Genomic DNA, 26,792 nt, shown 5'->3' with positions numbered 1-26,792 from the left:
AGGTGGCCGTCCGAAGCGTGCCCACCGCAAGACAACGCCACGTGTTGATCTTTCTGCTCGAGCGTCACTCTTATGCACCCAGTATAGGAGCGAGACGGCGCACGGCATCGCAGAAATCCTCACGCTCCCGCTCAGTCAGTTCCAACTCATCGCTTCGGATGGGGCATCCAGAGCGGTGCCGGGTCCGGACCGGGTTGCTGTTTGTCCGGAGCGCCCGGTGGGAGATTTAATTAATTTCCGCAAACTTTGCCAAACGCCACGCTCGCAGCGATGGAGCGGCTCCTCATCGGCAAATATTTGCGGCGGCAGCCGCCTGGGCCCAGCCCCAGGAACCGACCAGCACTCCGGTCAGCTCCGTTCGAGCGTGCCAGGCGGTTCCGTGGCTCAGCCGAACCGTGCCGGGGCGGTCGAGTCCGGTGGTTGTCGTGCTGGTTTTTGCTGCCGTGCTGTGAGCGTATTTGTTTGCCAAAGCCTACACAGAGCTTCCGGCCCGGAAGCATGTGCTCCGGCATGCTGGAGATATCTGGGGGGGAAGATGGTTTCGCCAGATGCTTTCGTGGCCGGGGCGTGTTTCGATTACCATCCGTCATGCCGGTACGGAACGGTTCCCGAGGGGGAGGTGCCGCCGGCCGAGCGATGGGTCCGAACGCTGTACCGGACATTTTCTCACCGCCAGGACAGGCAGAACTTGAGACCGTTCCAGGAGAGCACCCCCGAGGGGGGGTCGATTCTTGCGAGCGTGAATCAAACGCCTAGGTTTATTAAATCGAGCTTGGGATTTGCATTGGGATGCGCAAACAATTCGGAAAATGGATTCTCACCAAACAGAACCGGTAAGACACTCAACATCAGGAGAATTCCAACCACAACAAGAGCACGTCTAAGCATTTATGAAATTCTTAGGTCCTTCAATATTTCGTCGATTGTTTTATGTGGTCTCTAAACTTTCGCGTGATTTAATTCCCTTAAGCTTGTCTCAACATCGTTAGATAGGAAAAGGTATTTATTCGCCACACTGATCTAATCCGTTCCGTTTTCCAATCTTCCCACCAGCTAAACTCCGTCACAAAAACCACCGATAAGTCGGTTTCGTCCGAAATCTCGATACTGGTCAATGCGACGGACAACCAGGCCAAGTACCGGTGCGAGGCGCATAACTCGGCCACCGAAATACCGATGTCGGCCGCCAGGACCCTTGCCGTCAACTGTAAGTAGCTTCAAATCCATCCCGACCCGAAACCGTCCTGAAGGTCGGCTTTTAACTCTTACTCTTTCGGTGTACGGTTGGCTTCCTTTTTTCCTGGTTGCACTAACTTTGTGGCCTTCGCCAACCCTTTCGTTCGTTTGTCTCTAGTCCCACCCGAGACGGTGAAAATCAAAATCATTCCACCGGAGCTTAAGCCCGGCATCGAAGCGACACTGATCTGCGACTCGAGCTCCAGTAATCCGCCCGCAACGATTTCGTGGTGGCGCGACGGCATCGCGGTCGACGGTACGTACCTACATACACACGGCACACGGCGGGCAAGATGGCGTCCTTGCGGTCGCCGTTTCGCCAAGAGGACGATCGAGCGAAGGACCAAACTCCTAAAACGTTCTAAAATGCTCTAACAACATCCGTGTTGCTTTCTCTCCGTTCCATTTTTAACCCTGCGCAGGCATGAACAACTCATCCAAGCCGGGCCTTTGGGGAGGCTACGTATCGTCGCTCGAGCTGAAGGTGAACATCAGCCAGGACATGGATGGCAACGTGTACACGTGTCAGAGCGCCAACGAGGAACTCCAGCGCAACGTGCACGAAGCCATCAAGTTGCAGGTGCTATGTACGTACCGTTTCACCTGACCGTCAATTTGCACAGACACATACAACAAAAAAGGGCCTATGAAGATGACACACTGAAAGTGGACCGTTGGCATTTTGTGACATTTTTGCTTCACATTTTGTGTTTTTCGCAGATCCGCCCAAATTCAAACCGCCGCCGTCGTCCACCGTCGTCGGCGCAGAAGGTGAACCGCTGACCGTCGCCATGGTGGCCACCGGCAACCCGATGTCCATATCGTACACCTGGACCAAGGATGGTCTACCGATCCTCTCCACCGCAGGTAGGTAACGGTCCCGGACCCGGTGAACGACTTTTTTCGCCACTAATCAGCGAAATTAATCTCGGGACCAAACCCCTTCGGTTTCTTCTTTTTTTGATTTCGTTCCCGCTCCAAATCCCACCCGCGCAGGGCCACAACGAATCGTCTCCGAGGGACCGATCCTGAACATCACCCGGCTCAACCGGAACGATACCGGCATCTACACTTGCGAAGCTGTCAACTCCCAAGGGTCGGCGATGATTAATATTTCCGTCGTAGTTGAGTGTAAGTACATGAATCAAACTTTTTGTCCAGCTCCTCCGACCCTAACGCTGGCCGTTAGGGTATTATCGAGACCAGCCTCGACCCGTTCTCCAGCGAACAATTCCTTCGCCATCCGTTGAAGGCGACTCGTCCGCTCCTCTCGGGACCGGCTCCCGTCGTAGTTACACACGTACGCATTTGTCATCCGTTTTGTGTGCGCCGGCTTTAGGGACTCCCGCTTTCGGAGAGTCTGGTGGGAACTCACCAATATTGAACCCAGCCCTGCCCGGAGCCCCCAGCGGCGCCGCCGAAATTGCAGGCAAGTCCTATTTCGCCAAAACCATCGGACCCATGTGTGCACGTTACACGGATCAATGCTCCGGTACGACCCGGGGTCCCCCGGGACGGGGGTTTGCTTAAACGTCAGCCTCGGTTCGTCGCCGACGGTGGTTTACCTTGTGGCTCTCGGGATGGCGATGGTCACACGCCACCGCGTAGTATGTGTGTCCCTGCGCGCGTGTGTATTGGGCGTGAAAGACAAATGGTCTCGAACTGGCGCTGGCGGGTAGGAGTTAAAAGATTTTCCCAGCGTGCGAGTGGGAAATGGTCATTCGGGTTGTGGCCCGCTTCTTTTTTTTTTGCGCCATACGGGGCGACCCGATGTTCCGAAACATTTATATGTCAGCGGTGCAAATAAAAATTTATTACATTCGATGGATTAATGCATTTGCTCCGAGGACATTAATCTGGATGAAATTGTCTACCGGCAACGGAGGGATAAGGAAGGTGGACAGGAATGGGAGATTTCGGGTGCGTACGTACGCGACGAAATTGGATTAGTTGGTGTTCTTTCAGGATTTGGTCGAATTTCGGGATTGTGAAAAAAATCCAATTTTATTTTATCAATTAGTTTCAACAATAACCGTTACAAGCGTCACTTCATTGACTATTAACGGTCTATAGGACTTGTTCAACTGCCATGAACAACTGCGAGACACTTCGAAAACCATTTCATCAACCAAAAGTTAGCCGTTTGGTTATGGACCAACCTCTCCCGACACCGAGCGAACACTTTTCATGACATGTTTGCATTCCATTTACTTCCCTCTTCCCTTAGATGGCGCATCGATACAGTCCATATCAGAGAACGTCACCGTCAGCCCCGGAGAGGAGGCGATGCTTTCGTGCACCGTGGAAGGTAAGTGGATGTAATTTAAAACTTTTAACCGATGTTTCGGACCCCGGCGAGAGTCCTCGGCTGCTAATGGCTGCCGGGACTAACGGAACGGTGGTGGTACGCACTATCGCCACGGGCCCATTACGATCGGAAATGTCGCCCGAACGCTGGCACTGCACCGCGCCGATGGCGCTGCAGGTGAAACCGCATCCACGCGCGGGCTGGAAACCGGGTTGCATCTGTACTGGAACGCCCTTTTTTCGCCGGCAGGAAAACCATTAACGGAGGAGCACATTCGCTGGGAGCGCATCGGATACGATATGACCATCAAAACGTCCACCACGTTCGTCAACGGGACCAGCTACCTGCACGTGAAGAACGCCCGCCGGGAGGATGTCGGCAATTTCCGCTGCATCGCCGATAATCGCGTCGCCAATCCGACCAGCCGGGATGTTTTATTGATTGTGAAATGTAAGTAGCGCTCTAGGCTCGTTGGACTCCGCTAAGACAGTGATCGTCGAAACTTTTGCAAAATTGTTTGCCTCTTAAAATTGGGGGAACGTTCGTCATACTAAAAGCAATAACATACTTTCACTTTTTTGTTTATTTGCTATCGATTGAAGATTATCATTTTGTTAAAGGTTAAATCCTTTAACTTTTATTTAACAGACATTTTCACAAGTGCCTATTGTTCACCGTTAAGCCTTTTTTAAAACCCATTATTTAACAAAAATCCTTCAAATTCTAGTTATCGAAACAATGCAGAGATCATACATAAACAAAATTGCTGTTTCGATTACTTTCGACTTGATTGTTTTGTCCACTTAACAGTTTTGCCCAAGCCTGACTTGGGGAAGCGGTTGAAATTTGTACTGCTCTGACCTGGTTCAGGCAGCTTTTTATATCACTCGTTTCGTTTCTACTTTCGTTGTGTCGTTTATTTCGAGTGCACCAGCTTCAACAACACCTTCTTACGTGTTTGTATATTTTTACTCATATATTTGACATTAATCTTTGAATATTGAACCAAATTTTTGCTTGTTATAGGCAAATTATTGCTGATCACAATCACAAATATGCAAACTGACGATTATTTAATCAATAAAATCCCAATGTTTCTAAGAAAATATAATTTTTTCTTCGGTTCTAGACCAATACCTATACAAAAAAAAACAGTGTGACAGGGTTTTGAACCATTTTCTCGACTTGGCAGGACTCTGAAGGGGTTAAAATGTTTATATTTGATTTATATTATTATTTATACTGTTTCAATAAGCTTATCAACAAATGTAGAACCGTTAGATGGATTGGATTGAATCTAGAGCCTAAAGTAAACATGTGTAAAGAATGGTTTGCAACTGTTGCGTCGGTTACTGTGTGGGGTTCTCGGATGTTTTCCCAACGCAAACCCGAGCGGAGTTCCGATGCTCCCATTGGTGGTGCGTTGTTTCGGCGGATGCATCAAACATATCGTTCACATTTCTGCTTCTTCCGATCCCTTCCGTTTCCATCAACCAGTTGCACCGGAGATCGATAAATCACCGGTGATGCTGCGAGCGGCGGCCGGTTTTGGCGAACGGGCCCGCCTCCCGTGCCGCGCCCAGGCCGCCCCCCGGCCGAAGTTCTACTGGTCCCGGTCCGGGCAGGTGTTGAACGTGAACCAGTCGGCCAAGTTCTACGTCGAGTACAAGCAGATCGACGCGCTGACGTACGAGTCGACGCTGGTGGTGGAGCGCGTGGCGTCCAACGACTACGGCCAGTACGAGTGCATCGCCCGGAACGAGCTGGGCAACGCGAAGGAGAAGGTTCGGCTCGACGTAACCTCCCCGCCGGACCCACCAGTCAGCCTGAACGTGCTGAACGTGACGCACGACTCGGTGACGCTGGCCTGGACGCCCGGATTCGACGGCGGGATGAAGGCCAACTACCGCATCCGGTACCGGGAGGTGAACAGCGATCGCTACTGGTACGAGGACAGCCAGCCGAACTCCTACAAGCTGACGGTCGGCGGTCTGCGGATGAACACACTCTACGTCTTCTCCATCATGGCCTCGAACGGGCTCGGGTCCAGCCGCTACCTGCCGGACGTGACGCGTGCCCACACCAAAGGTAAGTGCAACTCAATCCTCCAACGACCGCCTTCTAGACTAACACACTAATCTTAATGCCACTCGCGATGTAAAATTTGGCAACCGTCACAAAAAAAAAAACGCACGCACAGACACACCACCATCGCAGCCTGCCTCGTCTTTGGGTAGCAAAACGGCCACCTCTCAGGCAACCGGCGGCACCATCGGCGCATCCGGTATCGTGCTGCTAATCGGTGTCGCTGCCGGCATCTGTCTCGTCCTTCTCAACATCATCCTGATTGGCTGCTGCATTCATCGGCGCACCGTCCACAAGCGCATCAAGCGGGGTAAGGGCCCGCCGGCGGGGTTCGCCGACGAGACGCGGCAAGAGAAGCGAACGTTCTTTTCCGTCCCTCGTAACGATTTACCGAAGACATCCGACATTGGTACTGAAAAATAGGTTGTTCCTCCAACCGAACTGCCAAGTGTTGGATACGCGGGCATAAACGCGGGCATAAATTCGTCAACTCGTTATCCTGGCGTGACATTTGCATCGAGCACCAGTTACCGGAAGGTCGGGTCGTTCGATCGATCCATCAATCATCTTGATCATTGCCAAACTGCTTGTCGATGGTGGCATCGACGACGACGACGACGACGACGTCGATGATGATGATGATGATGATGATGGTGATGGTGATGATGCGGCTAATGATGGGAAGACGCGACTCCGCCCCTTCGCCGGCCTAACCCGTTCCGTTCGTTACGATACACACTCTTTCTCTTCCGGTTCCGGATGGTGCACCATTAGCCATCCGTTACGACGTTCCGACGAACTGATAGCGGACGCAAATTGCACTTGAACATCCGTCGATGCGGTTGCTTTTCCGGCCCGGGACAATGGCACGCTTTTCATCTGCCATGGATTCGTTCGCAGATATTCACTATGACACGTTTGCGACTTTGGTCCTGGGATTTGATTTTTACTTGGTGTGGTTTGAGAAAGAGGAATCTTTTCCTTTCGCATCATAAGAAGTTGGTAGTTTAACGTTTCAAGCGTTTCATCGACGTCCTCCAAGAGATGCTCATAATTATGTCCTTCCATTATGATTTCTTTCTTCTAATAATTATGTTGTTTGTTTAATGAAATTAGTTTAAACGCTAATGATTTGTTATAACAAGTTAATCTATTATTTCGTAGTTTCTGCAATTTATTTTCAATTTTATTTTTATTTTCTTTTTTCTTTCCTTTTTTTTATTTTCATAAACCTCTTACTAGGTGCCGAGCAAGAGGCCGTGGAAATGGTACAGAAAGCCGAAATTCCCAGCTTCGTCATATTCTGCATTGCGCTAGCGGCACTTTGTCTTCTGGCCGTCAATGCTGGTCTGGTCGCTTGGTTTATCATAAGAAAGCGCGCCAAAGGTAAGATGCAGTTTAAAATAGCTCACCGTACCTGGGCCCAAATAAAACAAACAACCATCACTTCAACTGTTTCGGATGCACCTTTACCGGACCATTTAACACTGTCGCTAAATTCTAAATTTCACGCTGAAACTTAATTCGGAACCATTTCACTAACCTCATTGGAGCGAAGATCAAAGAGAGGGTTTTTTTTTGGTTTTTACTTTGCTTTGGCTGGGGATGTAAAATTTTCAAATCTTCGATGTATGGAAAAGAACGCTTCCTCGTGCCATCGCGTCCCGACGGCAATACAAATGTGTGCCTGCGTGTGGATGTGGGGGCCCATCCTGCGCAAGCAGCACGGTCCCTCTTTCAGAGCGTCATACTAAACGTCGTTGCATTCGTTCCAGGCGAAACGCTGTCTAGTGTCTCGGAAAAGAGTGACGCTTACTCAACCGACGCTAATCGTCCCGACTACACGGTAGGTGCCTCCTTAACCCCTCAACAGCCCTGCGGGATGGTAAGCGTTTCCCGGGGCTCGCTCGCTTCCAAAAGACAACCGAAGTGCATAATCGTTTCCTTCCTGCTCTCTTTTCTTCACTGTTTCTTCTGTGTGTTTCATCGCATCGACGATAACGCTCCCATCACACGATAATGAACGATTAACAGGACGACACGACCAGCAAATCCGCTTCGACATATCTCGTGGAAAACGGGGACATGCCGCCGCCACGCTACCAGAAGGAAGGCACACTTCCGCCGTACCCTAACAATATCAATGGAGGTGGGTTCACTTTTCATCTGTAACTTTGCTTTTTAATATATTTAGAAGGGTTGGCAAAAGGGAAGCATCAATGACAAGAAAAAAGTGCCACCATTCCGGCTTTAGAACCACTGGATTGGAACCCGAAACTAATATCGAAGTATGAGAGTATAATCGGTTGAACACAATGGCATAAAAGTTCATGTATAATTTTATATAGATTTTTGGAAGCATAAATTCCTAGTATCTTTCGCGCAGCGCTCTCGTTAGGAAATACCATTTAAGAAATCGTGGGAACAAACCTTGGGTGTGCCACTTTTTACTCCTGGTATTACGAAAGGCTTACTACTCGAAGGGAGGCTAAGTCCAAGTAGGGGCAATGTGATGCCATTAAATAAAAATGTATAATTTGTTTAGTCTTGCTGATTTGAATTTAAAAAGTTTACTAGGGTGTACTAGGATTTTCCTACCATTAAAGGATAATTTTTCCGTTGATAATGCCGTGTGAATAACGGCACACGAAAAACCATTAAGCTTGAACTCAGTGGACACAACTATCTACGAGTATGTTTGTTCGTAAGTATGTTTCCGTAGTGAAACTTTATAGATCCTTCAGATACCTCTTATTGAGAACTGTCCATGAATAAAGGTTCACAAACGATTCTTTCAATAAGACTAGAGAAGAGTTGTGTCTTACGAATCTTTTGGAGGGATACATTCATACGAATCTTTCACCCAAGATTCATTCCGAGTTATTCACGAATCTGTGAATTTACAAATCTCAAAACATTGATGAATCTTTCGTCACTTGTATGAAGCTTAATGAATCTTTGATGAATCCTTAAACCATTATGATTCTTTTTGATTGTTTATGATGAATCTTCATGATTCTTTCATGTGCATAGATCCAATGATCAAAAATAAGGGGGTCCTTGGTAGCATTCTTCTTGAAACTGTTGCTCAAAGATTCATCAAAATTTGAGAACCATGAATGTGTCATGAGATACTCTAAATCGAGTCATAAGTAGTAAGATTTTTATTTCGACTATTGCTCCACAAATGGTGCTGGATTCTATGTCTACTACGATCGATTTCTGTCATCCTTATGAGATAAAAGATGAGCATAAGAGCTGTAGTCCTCTGGGTGGCTTTTACGTATAGCGTAGATATCTCGGTAGGATCACCAGCGACACAGATCGAAAGCTAGACAACTACATGAGATAATATTGAATAGCAAAAGTTGACTCAGATCTTTATTTCGGAGGTACAGAAGCATATTTAAAGTTCTCCTGTGTTATTCCACATCCACTCCAATAGCTTACGCACGTACCTTGCCCCATCCGCGCCATAACCCGGTGAACTATCAGCAGCGAAGCCACGACGATCAGATGATCGAGCGTAGTAGCTACGTAACCGCTCCGTCCCCAGGACCTCCGTTCGACGGGTCCTACTACAACATGAACAGTGACCGCTACCTGTCATATCCTCCGATGGTAGGTATCCTACACCCCCGTTGAGGTTCGACGCTCGATCTTACCTGAACCGCGGTTCGCCCGCGTCTTATTTCGTCACAGCAGCAGGACTACTCGGCCATGGAAATGTCGACACCTCCGCCTCCGGTGATACCGGCCCTACCAAAGAACACCGGGACGCTGACGCGAGCGTCGCGGCCTATGGTTCCGCCGCCGGACGTCACCTACCACGCGCAGTCGGTCGTTAACGAGAGTTCGTCCTCGCCACAGCATATGAGCAGTAGCCTGAGCAACGCCGGTCCGCCTCAGCCGGCTCCCAAGCCGCTGCAGGGTATCCTGAAGGACCCGAAGCGTAACAGCAGCGCCAGCAACAGTAGCCAACATCAGCAGCTACAGCATGGTGGCCCCCAGCTCATCGCTGTCCAGGCTCCGTCACCGGTGCCGTTGGGGTTGAGTGGAGTTCCCACCGGGATTCCGCTGGTCGGTAGCACCTTCCTGGGTACGGCTACCTCCGGAAGCGGGTCGAATGGGGGAGCCGGCTCGAGCAGCCTGGGAAATAGTCTGCTGATCGGAACGTACGACCCGAGCAGCACCAACCTGAGCTCCTTCAATGCGTCCTTCGGCTTCACCGATGCCGATGGCCATCTGGTGTAGGTCGGGGCACTGCTTAACGACACGTCTTCAGCGGCTACAATCCTGCAACTCCGCTTTGCCAAAAACACCGACCCGCCGTCGGTAGGACAGATGTAATCTTCTCATGAATAAAAAAGGTAGGTTTTACAGCAAACACCACCCGGGGCAGTTTTTCGGCGAATTCGTACTAAACTGATGGTTTTTCTTTGCTTCTTTATTTCATCCCCCAATGAAGCGTGTTTGAGCGCTGTATTGACTGTGATAAAACTTTGCTAGCATAATGTGTAATTAGAAAGAAGTGGTGATCTGGGACGAGTGCGGTGGTGAAGGTGAAGTTGGGATCGAGTTCTTCGCCGCTTCGAAATGATGAGCTATGGCATCCCTTGTCTCTACCAGTTAAGAGAGTTGTAAGTATTTTTGAATTATGCAGTCATTTCTTTATAACCATGCAACACATTTGATTTTCATTTTTTCTCATATTATATTCATATACAGTTACACATTAACTGTTATTTTCTTCGTCTTATCTGCTTTTCGTTGATACAGAAATCAAATTTACGTTGTTCGGTTGTGACAGAGGAACTAACGCTGCTATTAATACGCGGAAAATAATTTCTGTAAGTACTCTAACGGTAAACAAAAATAAAATGCGATACAAATGGAAGCGTGAAACAAAAAACAAATCAAGAATCTCATATGCAACAATCACTCGGTCGGTTGTTGCGCTAATATACATACATCTATAAATACTTATAAATATATACATATTCACAATTCAATCTAATAAAATTGTTCATATACCTTATATAAACGGAAGGAAAAGTGCTTCAGGGCGCTGAAATACTTGATCAAAAACGCCCCCGGAATGCCAAACAATTATCGTTTGTTGCTTTAGGCGAGGGAAGGTGTGCAAAACATTTTCCTAGCAGTCAATAGTGCGCCATCTGCAGTCAGAAAGGATGAACAAGTAAAAAAATACAAAAAAACACAATCAAATATAATGAAGCATAACGAACAATGAGCTCTGCGATGCAGCTTGTTTGAGAGAGTTAATTTAAAGCTAGCAAAACGAAACAAGAAAACTCAACGCATACAAACCAAAACAGCAGTGAGCAAACATACAAAACAAGCCAACAAACAAGTAAACAGCAACATAACAATCGAAAGAACGAACCTAAATGAAAGCCTATTCAGTTCAAGCCACAACATGCAACGAGCTGTCTGTCGAAGTGACAAAATACATTGTACAAAGAAACATAAATCAAATTAATCAGGATTAATGAGGGTGTAAAAATAGGCGAATCGGACATGCTTCGGAAGGACTGGTCGATAAAAGGGAAAGAATAAAAGAATAATAATTAAAATATAGAGTGTAAGGGAAACAAACAAACTCTCTAAAAAACAACATCCAGTACTGATTAATACTTATGAAACTAAGTCTAATTTTTAAATCTACTGTAAAACTACTGAGCTAGAAGAAATTGCAAGTGTAAAGCGAACGCAGTTATTAAACGAACAAGAAAAGAATCTCTGAATACCGAATTAAATACTCACTCGTTAGGAGCTGGCGAAAAGCGCAAACGTTCCACCTCCCCTGGGGTGGCCGATAGTGTTCGTGCCGCGGGCGAGTTCTTTTATTTATTTTCAAGTGTATTGTTGTACAATAACTAGTAATACGGCTGCCCAATGCTTGGACCGTTTCCGTTTTCGTTGATAGTGAATAATTTTAAAAACCTCCCAAACACCCATCATCCTTCCTCCTACAAATCAGTGCTCCTCCCCTCCCCTTGCCGATCTGATCTGATACTTCTTAACCAAAGGTAAAACCAGGTACATGCAATGCGAACCGCAACGGAACGCAACCGCCAGTACGTAAGCTCACGTCAAACGAAAATGTGGCGAAAAAACGCAGGAGGGAAAACGGAGGTGAACACCCATTTTATGTAAGGCATGTTTAGGATATCTGTTCACGGTTACGAGTCCGAAAAGGTTTAGTGAAATAGTTTATTTTCTACTTCAGGTAGTATGTATAAGCATTTAAAATAAGTTAATAAACTTTGAGATTTTATAATTAAACCCGTATGATCATGAAACCGTGCTTGTTTGTTTGTTTTACTTTTTGATCCAGTCTTTTAGCGAAATATCACAGAAACATATCGAAGAAATTTAAACTATACTTTGAGTAATGTAGCAATGTGTTACAACACGCTTACATTATTGCTAAGTTTCATGGTAAGGAAAATTAAGGGAGATTATTGAATTGGAGAGTGAAATTTGATTAATTTTTACATGCATTAAAGAAAGAAATATTTGAAAACAAACCGAAAACAGTTGTTCTTAATCACAACAATGGTGTGAAACATTTAAATAAAACAAACACATTAAAACATTACAACATTGGAACATTAAAATAAAATATTAAAAAAATATTAAAATAACTATTTTCGATAAAAATAAAGATTATGTTTTCCTTTTTCCAATCCTTAAAACTTCAATATTAGCTTATTTCGAAAACACAAGCTATTTCATGATTTCACCGAAATTCGGCTGGGTAAGTGACATACTCTCTTATTCACAAAAGGTACTTAAATATTTCCACTTGCAAAGTAGAAATACTTTTTCGCGGAAAAAGCCTCTCGAGTAAAAGAATGCCAAGCAAGTGTTCAGTTTTCGATCGAGACAAAGGATCCTTCTCGATACGGACCTCTACTCTGCCCGTTCGAAAGAATTCGATAAGCCTTTCTGTTCGTGCATACTTTGCATAAATTCAGCTTCTTATGCGTGGAGCGTTTTTTTTTTTTTTATAAAACATAAACTATTTATTTTATAAATAGATAAGGTGTACAAACAAAATTTTCTTATACTCTATAATCACAAATACAGTGCACACTTAAGGACATTTACATCGATCGCAGCATCATTGTTTCCAATGATGTGGATGATGTAGTTTGCAAACAAACGAAGGACAACCTTCCGCTGCGCAATGCTTATCTTCCCAAGCACTGGGAATCGGAGACACTCGAAGGACGACTGACACCCTGGAGCTTCATTCCTGATGCACTGCTGCAGCAGGTCCCAGGCGGCAATAACGCGAGTGCAGGAGGTGAACATGTGTTCCAGGGTGTCACACTCAACACAGAACATGCAGGAAGCCGAAGACGTGCGTCCCATACGCATAAGCAGCTCTCCGTGCGGGATCTTGCCATTCGCGAGCAAATATAAGGTGGATCTTTGCTCCGCTGTTAGTTTGCTTCGGTGTATGTTGTTCCACACCTTTTTCCAGGTTGCCTTCGGATGGGACTGAATCTTGGCTGGGGGTAGTCTGTTCACTTGCAACCTGCGGAGGGCCTTGGTGGATAGCTGTGTTTTTACCGTACATGGAGTGTACGCCAGTTGCTGGACAACACTGCGAAGGCACGGATACGTAGACGGTATCAATGTAATATCTGGGGGGTTTCCCGCACACAAGATGTGTTGGGCTCCAAATGAGAGGCTCTGATGTTCTGCAACATAGCGGTTTGTGAGTAGGGCTGCTGTCATCACGGCTGGGATGTGTAGGTTTAAGCCACCACGGTCTCGTGGCAGGGCCAGCTGCTGGAGCGAGACACGTATACCCCCAGATCCGTTCCAGAGGAGAGACCCGATCAAACTTGTCACCTTGGCTATGTCCATTGCGCGAGGGCCACAGACTGACGCAACAAACCATAGCTTAGGGAGCAAGAATGAGTTGAGCAGCGTTACCTTTTGCAGCAGGTTTAGATCTCTCACCCTGTGCAGCCATACCAACTGACGAAAGTGATTGATAACAGTATCCCAATTGTGGCCCGCTGTTTCCCGGATACTGTTAGAGAACAGAATTCCAAGTAAACGGAGCCGTTCTACGGTGTGCAGCCATGGCAGGTTGATTCTGTTCTCGGTTGTCACCATTCCGATGTCCAGAGCCGTGGTTTTAAGGACGTTTAACCTCGCTCCAGAAGTGACTCCAAAGGCCTCAATTGCTGCTCTCACCCGCTCGATTGTGGAAGGGGAAGTACTCACCACGGAGACGTCGTCAGCATACGCGTTGATCAGGTCGTCCTGATCGCAGCATATATCTTCGAGTCTCTTGATGAGGGGGTGAAGGTAGAGGATGAACAGGTGCATTGACAAGGGATCTCCTTGTCGCACGGAACGTTGGATGGGAAAGGCAGGTGATAGGGATCCATTTACAATGACACGGGACGAAGATTGCTCACCAATTTTCCTCAAAAGCCGCACTAGTGCGGGATTAAACCCTAATGAATCCATCGTTCCAAACAGGAAGCCCCTGTCAACACGGTCAAACGCCTGCGAGAGATCAAAAGAGACGAGTTTTGCACACTTCTTCTTCCGTTTAAGTTCGAATATTCTCTCCTTAACAGAGAGTACAGCCTGGAAGATATTGCAGGGTTTATTGCTACACTTCTGCGACGGTGAAATGATTTGCCACCTAGCAATAATCTTCTCGAGCCGCAGCTTCAGAATTCTGGAAAGCAGCTTGTAGTCAGTGTTAAGCAGAGAGATCGGACGGTACGAAGATAGTTTGCACCCATCTCCCTTTTTCCTCGCAAGCACTATGACCCCATCGACAAAGGCCGCCGGGAAACGACCGTTGAGAGCCTCGTTGAGAATCAATATGATTTCTCTCCAAATTATCCCAAACGTTCGCTGATAAAATTCAATCGGAATTCCATCCGGCCCAGGAGACTTTCGAGGTTTCGATTTTTCAATTGCATGAAGGACATCACCGTAGGTGATCTCATCCATGCAATCGTTGTTGATTTCGCAATCTTCGGGGATTACACGATGACAGGCAAAAGTATCGTCAACGTTCGTTGTCTCGTCGGTGTATAACTCCCTGTAGTACGTATGTATATAGTCTGTCAGTTGTTTAGGAGAGTCCAAAACAACGTTGTTGTCACACGTAAGTCTGGTGATCACGGTGCGCTCCCGCCTTCGTTTCTCAAGCTGAAAGGTGGAGAGGTTTTCCCCACACACCCTTGTTTCGTTAATCCGTGTAAAGTCCTCAGAGAAACGCCTCTGAAGGAGTAGCATTTCTCCTTTTATACGGTTGATATTGACCAACTCGATCGGATTGGAAAGATACCGACCGTATGAGGACTCTAACTTCGCATAGAGAATGTTATGCTGCAAGCGGAACATGGAGTATTTTTCATTCGTTTTCCATCGGAAGAACGATTTTATTTTTGGTTTGGCGAAATGAATCCACCATTCCATCCAGGAGCCAAAGCTCCTTCGCTGTTTTGTCCAATAGTTCCACTTACATCTAAACTCCTCCAAGTTTTCGGCTGTCAAGATATGTGGCCGAAGTTGCCAGTATCCATTTTGCCGTAACCGAGGTATGTTTGGAAGGCAGATGCGCACCGTGAGCGCCTTATGGTCCGAGAAAGACAATACGTGCATGTCTGTTGCACGCAGTTGATCCTTCATGTCCTTAGAGACGTAGCAGCGATCGATGCGAGAGCCCGAACCACGTGTGATGTGAGAGAACTCTACAAAGTTTCCTTTGAGGGCCTCCCAGCTGTCACACAACTGCATACTGTCAACAAAGTTTTGCAAAGTGAGACTCGTATTCCCCATACCCGTCGCGTCCTTGGACTTCAGCACGCAGTTGAAGTCCCCTGCAAGGATGACCGGTCCCGGTGCATTCCGCAGGTAGTACGCCAACGAGCGGTTGAAAAAGAGTTCCCGCTCAGCTCTGTTTTGACTTCCCGAAGGAGCGTAAATGTTGCATAGCGTGGAAGAATTCTCAAGCCGGACGCAGATTAGTCGTGAGTCCAAGCTACGCTCGACGTGAGAAAATTTTAGGTTCACCCGCAAGGCGATCGCTGTACCTCTCCTTGTGTGGTCAATGTTTGTTACAACATTGTACCCAGGGAGCACTAAGTCTTTGACAGAAACTTCTTGTAGGAAGATTATGTCTGTGTCAAGAGTACGTATGAAAGTTCGTAGTGCATCTAGTTTGGTGGAATTGGATATCGCATTGATGTTTATCGATGCGATCGTCACTGATGTCATCAACTCATCCATTTCCACCAAACTACTATGCGTCCACTTCCATTACCCCAGTCGGTTTCGCTGCCGTGGCATTGGTCTTTTTGGGAGGACGACCTGGCTTACGCTTGATCGGTTCCTCCCCAGACTTGCACGACACGTCGCTGTCCGTCTGTTCGTCCGTCTTTCTCTTACCTGCCACTGTTTGCCAGGAAAGGGATGAAGATGTAGCGGAAGGTGAAGGGACACGAGGGGCTTTGAACGTCGATGAGGTATCGGCGTCCACCTGAAGTCCGGCGTTGTCCATCTTGGTGCTGGTCGATGCTGCCGGTACGGTCAACGCACTTGCCCGGATGAAAGATGCTACTGCCGGGACGGTCCGTGTACTAGCCGCAACGCTAGTGGCCTGCATCGGGATGATCGTTGCTGGTGCGCCTATTGTCAGACTCGAAGCACCGGCCGGTGCGCTCGCCGCGACGGTCGATGTGCTCGCCGCGACGGTCGATGTGCTCGTCGGGACTGTCGGTGCGCGGACGGCCGGTGCGCTCTCCGGGACGGTCGATGCGGGCGCCGGGATGATCGGTGTGCTCGATGGGATGAGCATTGTGTTTGCCGGAACGGTCGGTGTGCTCACCGGGTCGGTCGGTGCACGGACGGTTTGTGTGCTCGCCCGGGGGACTGTTGCTGGAGCAGGGTTTTCGGTGCCATTCTGCACCGCTGAGGCATACGACAGCCTCTCGTTGACGCTCGTCTTCTGAGCCACCAGTTTCCTGCCTTGGGTGCAGGTCATCCCATGGTGTGCAGCAAGACGGCATGTTCGACACGTTTGCTGCTGTCCCCGGTATGTTATCAGCGTCTCTTCCCCTCCAATCGAGACGTATGACGGCACCGGCTTAGACAAGACCGCTGTGACGTAGCGGTATCCGTCAGGGATTCCGGCACACGGGTATGGCTTCGCCCATACTCCGGCTCGGATTGACCGGACTTCTCCGTAGCGAGCAAAGAAATCCGTAATGCATCTGTCCGTGATGTCCTCGGACAGGTCGTGGATTTTGATGACCACGGAATTGTCGACCATTGCGATCGGAATCGGGAATTTCTTCCCGTCGCATTCGAGAGAATGCTTGCCGTCGTTCTCCTCGACGGTTCTTAGAGCAAGGCTCTGGTCCTTCACTCGGATGTGAAGGAAGTGGGATGCCGGCTTCGTCCGGATTGATAGGATAGAAGAGCTGCTTAGACCCAGCTTGGTCATGGCGAGGGTTGTGGCCTCCATCAAGGACGGCCTTTTGGGGAGCTTCGAGAAATCCACCCGCAGGGTGCTTCTCGAAGCAGCCATGATGTGGCTTGCTCTTGCACGTTTTTTAACACTCTGCTCTGTAAAAAGTGCGTCCGATCGCAACGAGTCTCGGAGAGAGATTTCATGATTTCACCGAAATTCGGCTGGGTAAGTGACATACTCTCTTATTCACAAAAGGTACTTAAATATTTCCACTTGCAAAGTAGAAATACTTTTTCGCGGAAAAAGCCTCTCGAGTAAAAGAATGCCAAGCAAGTGTTCAGTTTTCGATCGAGACAAAGGATCCTTCTCGATACGGACCTCTACTCTGCCCGTTCGAAAGAATTCGATAAGCCTTTCTGTTCGTGCATACTTTGCATAAATTCAGCTTCTTATGCGTGGAGCGTTAAAAAACGATTTGTTTAATGGGTAATTTAAAACCGGCACTGTTGATGTTGTGTCTAATAATTTGCCCCCGCAAAAACGCTGCATAATGAGTGCAAGCGAAGGCGAACCCGTGGAGCGTGGTTCGGTTTTCCTTTGGCTTTGCTCGGTGGTCAACTTTTTCGAACCGTCGTCCGTCATCGCCGTAACACCGAGTTGGACGACGATGTTTCGTTGTTTGTGGTGGTGGAGGTACGTTCAATATGGCAACGCTTTTAAAGGGTGTTTTCCTTTTCATTCGTTACCCCGAGCAATGAATAATGTCGCTTACGTTCGGGAGGCTCGGGATCAACATGGTTGTGCATAATTTACCCCGAAATCGTAACCCTTCGAAACCGATCGACTTACGCGCCGACGTTGATGGCACATTTGTCACCGAGTGACCGCGAGGGGGTGGGCGGGGGCAATATGCAAAGTAGCACCGATGGACCGAGCGTTGCCCTGACGGTATGTTTTACAGATGTGGCCAGCCGCTCCGTCGTACTAACGCCAGTCAATTAATCCCACCCAGTTTCGCTCCCTGACGACGCCGAGGGCTTCGCGGTTCCCCCGCGCAGGTCGCGGAATGGGTTCCTTGTCCTTCGTTTTCCCCGGCTTTTCCACGTCGGGCGTTGGGGTGGTTGGACCGCTGGACGGAAGCGGAAAGCAGTTCAGGAAAGAGCGTACGGCCTGGGCGTTCCGTGCCGTGGTACGTAATTTGGCCAAAGGACGATGCGGTGGCTCGGACGAAATCACGCAAACGGGCAGTGCCGGGTCTCACCGGGGCACGTCGCGTTCGAACCGGGCACGATCTACCGCCAGCTGCCAGCCGCCGGCAGGAACAACAAATTCATAAAATTATATAACATGAATATTAATCAGCTGCTATAGGAAAATGATAATACCTGCTGCACATTAATAATGATAATTCAATTTATTATTTATGACCGCTGATAGTCTGTTGGTTTTCCGCATTTCCTTCCTGCGGATTTGCAAATGTTTTTCCGCCAAATATGTCTGTGCTACCGCGACGTTTTCGGATCGTGCTGTTTATCCCGTGGCTCACAAACACCTTTGCATGGGGAACTTCGTGGTACCGCCGTCAACGGACATACGCAAGCCCCTCCAGAACCAGGAAGCACCAGCATCCGGTCCGCCATATTTCGCCATTCGACCTCTCTGGGTGTGGGTGAGGATGAAAGGAATTTCCAGCCCGGAGGCGATGCTTGACGTTCCGGATGGAATGCAAAACAGTTTAACTTGTCGGGAGCGTTCCGTATTGGTTTCTTAATCACAAACGAGTACGCGGCGAGATACATTTAGCTTCCCATTTAGCCGGAAGAAAACGATGATGTCGATGATGATGACGTCCTATTGAAACCATATGCTGTGGGTTGCTGTGTGCGTGCTCGTATGGGCGGGTGCGTCGCTTGGTGGCCCAATGATGGTGCAGTGCCGGAGAGGAGAATTATATCTTCAACGCGGACTATTGTACGCAGGACGTGTTTGAAGCGTTTTTGAACCTCTCAACAACATGTTTAAGCAGACCCTCTTAAACAGCGGCATTGCTGATTCGAGCATGCATAACTGTTTAAGCATTTACACGAGCAGTTTCTTTTAGAAGACTTTCCATTTTTGGACGACTTTAAATAATAGTTTTTAATCCTATGAAATTTGCAACTTTGCTAGTAAATGAAATTCTGGGACCTAGAATGATTGTTTGGATTAGTTTATAGCTATCCTTTACTTACCTTTTTCAAAATCAATAAATCAAATTTATCTGAATTTTTCCCTAGTGAGAAAAAAACAAGATTTGCCAGAAACTGTATGTCTGTTTTACTTAGTTCAGGTAAACATATTTAAATCAATTTAATGTGTGTTACTCCCATTCCTGAGGCTTTTTAAATAATCACAAAAAAGAAAGAGTTGCTGCTTTACTTGAATTTAATGTGTTGAAATCGAGCTTAAAAAAGTTAAACTGTTTTACGTATAAAATACATTAAATCTTAGTATTGGTTGGAAAATCTGCCATGACCAAAACTGGCCGTGGGGTCAAAAAAGAAGAGTTTTATTTTGTTCAGATTTTCAAGGAAACTTACGTTTTTAGCGTTTTTAACATGCGAAACATGTTCACTCATTAAAATATTACGCAATAACTAAATAATATAAAATAATAAATTAATTCCGATTTATGTTTGGTTCGTAACATATGTCACTTTGTAAAGATAACCACTTAGAATATTGAGTTGGGAACTGTAGAGTTCTCTCATATTTTATAGTATTTGTTTATAAAATGTGATAAATAAAGGTAATGTTGAGTTTTGACCAATTTTTCCGATAATTTAATTTTAAAAATGAATTCTGTAAAAAGTATTAATGTCTTGCGTGCATATTTTTTCTACTGTAGCTATTTATATCGCAATTTGGTTCCATACTGCTGTTTGGCTCTTATGAAGTTTATATTCATTCCAGAATAATTTACGCCAACTGTTCCGAACTTGCTTTCTATATTAACTCAGAGTAACTTAAGAAATAATCAGCTTACGAGTGGTTGAAAATAAAATCACATTTTCGGCTCGATATTTATGCTCTGATGTTGAAACGAGAGCAATATTCGATGATGCGTTTCCTTTGAAGGCTCAAAATAACCCTTCCCTTTTGGGAGATAATGAGTCAGGAAAATGGTGGAGCTTTTCCAGACTTACAACAGCAGCCATTTGAACATACTGGAAAACAATAAGCTGTATGATGTAGAGTGATTTTTGACAAAAAAGGGAATTTATTTGCAAATTTATCGCGAAATATTGAACAAAACTGTTTTTGCCTATTGAAACAGACTCGAATCGAATTCCTGGAATACGAATTTCGTTTCCAACGGAGGGCAACCCCGCTGCCGGCGGCTTTCCACGAGTAAACGGAAGCACTTGGAGCCATTTTCCACGCCGGTACTCCTAGGCAACCGTCGCTCGGGCGTCCGGTTGGCACCTGTGTCATGGTGCGATTCGTTTCCCATCGCCACCGCTGTTGATAGAGTCGAGACCATGGTCGCCCTGGTGGCAGCCACGGTGAATAATGTAGCGATAGTGATTTGCAAAAGTGCGCTCTCGGGATCGGTACCGCACAAAGGGGTGCCCGTGTTCCCAGTTTCCCGTGCTTTGTCCTCGTCCGGACGACGCTCCTATGCTGTCGGCGGCGGCGAAAGGTGACGTCGGGCGGTTACGAGTGAACGCAACAGATTAGAGACTTGAAGTTCGCTTTTCGTTTGACCATGACTAGGAACATTTGTGCACACGATGGTGGGATGGGAAATGGCTAAGAAACACCTTTATTCACCGTACGTATCCTTTTCGTTTTCCTATGACGCGTGACTTAAACGTTTGACAAGGTGATTAAGTGCCGTGCCTTAGGTAGCAGATGTTTTTGAAGTAAACCATTAGCTTAACATACTTTATCGTTGTTGGCTCAAGGTTTGGTTCTTATTGAATTTCATTTTCTACATCACTTTAATTATGTTAACATCCGAAGTTAAGTAATTCTATTCCTGCTTGCGGCTATCCTATTTTACATACCGTTCTACCAAATCCACGAGCGCCCTCCGTAATTCATCCCAACCCTCAGTATACTGTTTGCTCAGAACGACATATAGCTGCGAGTTCTCTTTCCGAGATCCTTTTGATCTTCTGTGTATCGATGTGATATGATTGTAAATTAATACACCTTCAATTACATTAAAATAAGTAGAACATCGATGAAGTTATGAATATTTTGATTTTCCGTAGTGGCAAATAATGTTAAATAAAATAACAATAATAAACAATAATAACTATTGATCTAGTGCGAAATTTCGGATCGTTTTTTCGGACGCGACAAATAGTTACCCAAAGATGACAACAAAGTGCGAGGATCAAGAGAGAGATTTTATTTATATCGTTCTTATTTATACTTTTCCAGGGCGAAATGTGTGCCTAGTGATTGGTGCTAAAGTTTATGTCATGGATCAACCAACTGATCTAAACACAATATTTTTACAAAGTAAAAACTATTATACTAAAATAAGTAATACACAACAACTAAAAGAATATATCCTATTATTGGTTTTGTTCCGGAAAGTTACGTCCAATCGAAAACTAGAACCATAACTATTGTGTGGTCACAATCCAACATCAATGGATCTGGGATGAACGCAAAACAAATCGCTTCGGAAAACATTCATTACGTACCATGTGATCTCCTGGCCCTCCTCCTCCACTACATCGGACAGTTTTCCATTCGTTCTCAGTGCGGAGCAAATCGATTCGAGAAGTGAGTAGCAGATATTCTATTTACTCGGCTGACGTTGTCCATTGCCCTGCGCCTTTTGCGCCGCCTTCACGGCGTGTCGTCGATCGCAGGACCATCGGAATGACCGCACCGGCATCGACTTCGGCTACGACATACGAGGCACATTTGCGTTGCCAAGCAGTGCTCATCATCGTCGTGTTCCGTTCCGTCGTTGAGTGGAAGACAAGCAGCAAGCGAAGTCTTCGAATTCGAATCGGGTTACGATGGCCCGACGGTGGAGGCCGTACCCAAGCGCTAGAACGATGGCGAAAAGCTGAATCGTATTTATTCCCTTCACGTGCATCTAAATAAACCGACGAACGAGATGAAATCGTTAGGAAACACACCGTCCATCGTCGGTTCGTTGTCCGTGTGGCTAGGGCAGCCCCGGGAACGCCGGCGATCCTGGCGAACGAGCCAAGGAGCGGCCAAGTCACCTCTCGATGGGAGGAGGGTTAAATATTTTGCAAGGTAAAGGGCACGATGAGAAAGAGAAATAGAGAAAAAAATACATGCTGCCCCGATATATTCGCCACCAAACGAACAGCAGTTTTGGGGAAGCAGGGCTTGGGAACCGTGAGGGAGGGACCAAACCGGGGGGAGTGGTAAATGGTAAAATAATGACACCTGAAATGTCCGTTTTCGCCCGTAAGGGAGGTGAAAGAGCTACGAGGGTGATTGAGGCATCGTTTTGGCTGCGTTTGCAACTCGACACGTTCCGGCCCATCAGGCTCGGCCGATGGCAGGTCAGGGCGAGGGACAACAATGTCACCTGGTGGGGTATGTGCGTGTCTGTGTGTAGGAGTGGGTTGCCCAATGGTGTGAAAACCAATGTGGAAATTGGAAGCTGAACGATTTCGTTCCTCACACGGGGAGGATTTTTTCTCTCCCAGCATGGCTCTTACGTTATCTGACGAACTTGTGAAATGGGCGGAAAATAGCGGCGAATATTTTTGCCAAACTGTGTTGGGTCACACGTGCAAAAAAAAAGAAGTGTAACGGCCGTGAGAAATTGAATTTTATCATTATCATTATGGATGATTACGGATCTTTTATTTTGTATATAATTAGGAAGTGCATTGCGCTGCTACAAAAGCAGTGACAAATTCGATTGTAATGGGAGTTAATTTCATTTATGCACTGAAGTGAACATCATAATGTCAATTGTCGTGAGGTGATCAATGAGTGTTAAGGTTAAATTGCCGACTTTGAAAGCATTCTTAGCTAGTTTTACAGTTGCTGGACAATAAGTACGGAATTTAAGAATGACAACGGGGAAAAATATGTAGAAATGTATTGAACTGTTCAATAAGCTGTGCTGTAGATCTTATTTCGTAAGTACAGAATCAACTTTCTAAATAAAATCTGCTCTTAGCCTCAGTGTTATAATATATTATATTTATATATGAAAATTTTAAACACTAACCATATTCAGAGGACTAAATATGCTTAAGTAAATCAAGCTTCTTTTGAGGAAAACTTTCAGCGTATACTATTGAATGCAAATGTTAGGTTCGTGAGCAATAAAATATATGTTCATCAAACCAATGAGGCAATGTAAAACATAGACGAATAAAAGTCTTATTCTTTCGAAATAAAATAACTAAAATTTCAATTGTTGAGAATATAAAATTTTAATAAATCGTGAATCATCGTCGTAATCGTCATAACTGCAGTATAATAGCTGTTACTTATAATATTAAAGCAAAAACTGTAACGAGTTGTGCCACATGAAAACCAATTAGGATTTCAATCATTCGCTGCCAAAGCAGTAATAACACAAATTGTTAAAAACATCTAGCCGACACACTCTGGCTCTACTAGACAATGCTTCTATACAATTGCCAGTCTCGTATGCTAATACTGTACGAAATTTATCACGCACTGCGTAAACACCTTTCATTCACTTAATTGTGGAAACATTAAGCTTATATGTATATTTTTTTTATGTGGCACGACATCCTCAAGTGGGACAAGGCCTTTCTCCGAGGAGAGTTTTCGGTAACCGAAAGACGGTATATTATAGATTGGTGGTCAGCCGTTCGTAATACCGGGGGGTGCCAGACTCGAGATTCGATCCCACACCTGTGGTTTGGTGTTTCCTAGCGCTACTGCTGTGCCATGGGCACCCCCAAGCTTATATTATGCTTTGGACAAAATAAAACAACCGAGGTAGAGACTGAACTCGAAGTAACACAACAACATGTTGTACTACAAATTCAGTATGAAAGGATATTAAATAACATCATGAACCGTTTGACTGTAAATATGAATAAAAAATACCGAAAAAGATTTGTTTATCCTTACAAAGAAACACATTTTCTCCCTCGTACAAATTTGACTTGTAACGGAAAAAAAATAAAATGATTTATCAAATATTAGCATTGAAATTCGTTATGCTTCGAGAAACATTAAAGAAGCAATACAATATAGCATCGTGCAAACCAGAAATGTGTACATAAGCTACTTCAGGTCACTCAAAAGAAATACACATAGTAAAACTGAACTTCTCATCCGGTGAATAGGGAGCGGCGGAGTGTAGCACCATTGGCATAAGCATTGGTTACAGAAATCCCGATCAGCTCTATAAATCTCGTATTCAATCAATCCCTTGTGACAGCAAGCTCAAAACAATGATAACATGAGAAACATTATGTAGATTTATTAAGACTTAGTGAAAATTATTAAAAATTTCATGCAAAGGAAAAAATTACATAATTGTTTGAAGACAAAACTTCTAATACTTAAGGTCTGGGTGAATTGAAAGTAGATCTAACAAACGATGGTAAACTCATTTTTCTTAAGAAGTGAATGGAACAGATATGAAAACTAAACACAACAGCCGTGTGGGAAACTAACAACAAAGCCAAACTTTTTAAACGCTGTGGATATGATTAAGTGTTCATATTCGGCTTGTTTCGGTACAAATCCCACTGACACACATTTATCACTGGCGTAGGATGAGAAAATGTTCGCTCGCGTCCACTCCATCCTCACCTTGTAGCGCCAATCTAGCTCAATAAATAAAACAAGGTGATTGCTCGTCACTTTCGTTTATTCGGTTGTTTTTTCACCAAATCCGCACCTTCGATCGAACTAACACCAACCCTCCGCCAACGCGGAACGGAGAAATAGATTGCCATAAAATGATGAAAAGCGGCTCAGTTTTCCCAAACCGAGCGCCACCAAAGACAAGAACCTGTGTTTGCCGTGCACCAGTGAATCATGTTCAATGAGGCCTGCGAGCGGAAAGAAAGTTATTGCTCAGGGAACGGAACGAACCGGGAGAGGACTTCGAAAAAGGGCCATTGGTTGGGGACGAGTCGGAGTCGTAATATGTATGTTTGTGTGGCTCGGTGTATGATCAAAAGCAGGTGGCAGACAAGAGCGGCATGACGCACGCTTGCAATGATTGGGATGAGCGGTGTCATGACGGTTCGTTTTATGATTTATAGCCGAATAACAATAGAATCGGCAAACACCTATGCAATCAATTTATCATTTTCTTCTTGAATTTATTGTTTACGGTTCGGTGTTACTTCTCCTGTTTCACAATGGACAGTAACGGAAGAATTGCGATCAATTGCAATCCGAAGGATTCATCAGGAGGTTTATTATATCTGGAATGCAATATTCTCTGTACAAATTGGAAAATTAACATGGAAGAAATAATTTTGCAAACTAATAAGGGTTTTTGCTAATCTAAAGGGTTTCTCAAAACAAGATATTTTGAAATATACTTATCATTTAACAAAATCATCTCAAATGATCATTTTTATTTATTTGTAAAATATCAATACACTTAAAGAGTACATTGAACAAAAATTTCAGTGGAAAAAATATTGCAATGTAATTCTTATTTAAACTAAATACTTCTAGCAAATTGTAGCTTGTTTGTTGTATCAATACATTTAAAATCTTGTGAAAGTAACACAAAGCCCCTCAGTGAGGCTAGCCCATTCTCGGAAAAGAGTTACTGTGACCTAACGACGGTATATTATAGATTGTTGGCCAACCGTGCGTAATACGGGTAGGTGCCACTCAAGATTCGAATCTGCGCATTCTAACATGGTCTCTTCGCGCTACCGCTGCGCTATGCGAACCCCTAATGTTTGTTTAACAAAATTAAAAAAAATATTGGGAAACTACATATCTAAGATCTTTTTTCGTTCATGAAAAATTTGTTCAGTTCATAATGCAATTTGAACAAAGACTTTCTTCGAACGTGCAAGATGCAGGAAAAAATACCAGAATAAACACGAATGGCACATTTGTCATAAACAATTCGTTAAAATGGAGGCGCCTGGTGTCTCTCTTGTTTTTAAAGTTTTTTTTTATAAAATAAGTAAATTTAGTTTCTTTTACTTAGTTTTCAGTATGCTATCATAAAAAGGAAACATTTTAGTTTTGATTTAAAAGCTGGAAGGGAATAAGAACAGATTTGGTCTTGTTTTGGAGATTTCAATAAATTTTGTTAAGCCGTTGTCGTTCTAGCTTCCCACAATTTGTATATCGTTCTACTGCCGCACCTTTTGTTCTGTTGATTTGAATTTTGCTCTCTGTTTCAAAGGGGAATTTTTAATATGCATTAATTTAATATGATTAAAGTGAACCATACCAACACAAATTGAACATATTTTTCAACTATTTGTCTGAAAAAGCTACATGGAATTTGTTGACGTGTTTCAGGGTACGTCCCAATGCAATAAAGATCAAAAAACATATTTTTAAATGCTTCAACAGATTGGTAAAAGTTCTGTTTCCATCGTGCTCGATTTTAAATAAAGAACGTTCCCACCGTTTGCATTGTGCTCCCAAACATAGCAATGTTTTGAATTCCAACTGAGACACTTTGAAAACATTCCGGAGCAAAATGCA

At 45.3% G+C, this 26,792-nt stretch overlaps 1 protein-coding gene across 1 annotated transcript in view; it reads left to right on the top strand.

The window, feature by feature from the left end:
* The window catches only part of LOC131265112 (nephrin-like), a 32,876-nt gene extending 22,917 nt beyond the window's left edge, over window positions 1-9,959 (top strand). The window contains exons 11-23 of the mRNA XM_058267377.1: window positions 1,054-1,207; window positions 1,355-1,492; window positions 1,659-1,823; window positions 1,957-2,103; window positions 2,233-2,367; window positions 3,464-3,544; window positions 3,794-3,994; window positions 5,042-5,632; window positions 5,745-5,939; window positions 7,405-7,475; window positions 7,664-7,778; window positions 9,075-9,250; window positions 9,335-9,959. Coding sequence (XP_058123360.1) covers window positions 1,054-1,207; window positions 1,355-1,492; window positions 1,659-1,823; window positions 1,957-2,103; window positions 2,233-2,367; window positions 3,464-3,544; window positions 3,794-3,994; window positions 5,042-5,632; window positions 5,745-5,939; window positions 7,405-7,475; window positions 7,664-7,778; window positions 9,075-9,250; window positions 9,335-9,883 — 2,718 coding nt within the window. The 3' untranslated portion in view covers window positions 9,884-9,959. The remainder of the gene's footprint in view (window positions 1-1,053; window positions 1,208-1,354; window positions 1,493-1,658; window positions 1,824-1,956; window positions 2,104-2,232; window positions 2,368-3,463; window positions 3,545-3,793; window positions 3,995-5,041; window positions 5,633-5,744; window positions 5,940-7,404; window positions 7,476-7,663; window positions 7,779-9,074; window positions 9,251-9,334) is intronic.
* Window positions 9,960-26,792: the final 16,833 nt, after the last annotated feature.

This window comes from Anopheles coustani, chromosome 3, assembly GCF_943734705.1.
Source record: "Anopheles coustani chromosome 3, idAnoCousDA_361_x.2, whole genome shotgun sequence".
Lineage (NCBI taxonomy): Eukaryota > Metazoa > Arthropoda > Insecta > Diptera > Culicidae > Anopheles > Anopheles coustani.
The sequence above is the reverse complement of the archived record's forward strand: the minus strand, read 5'-3'. Positions and strand labels throughout refer to the sequence as shown.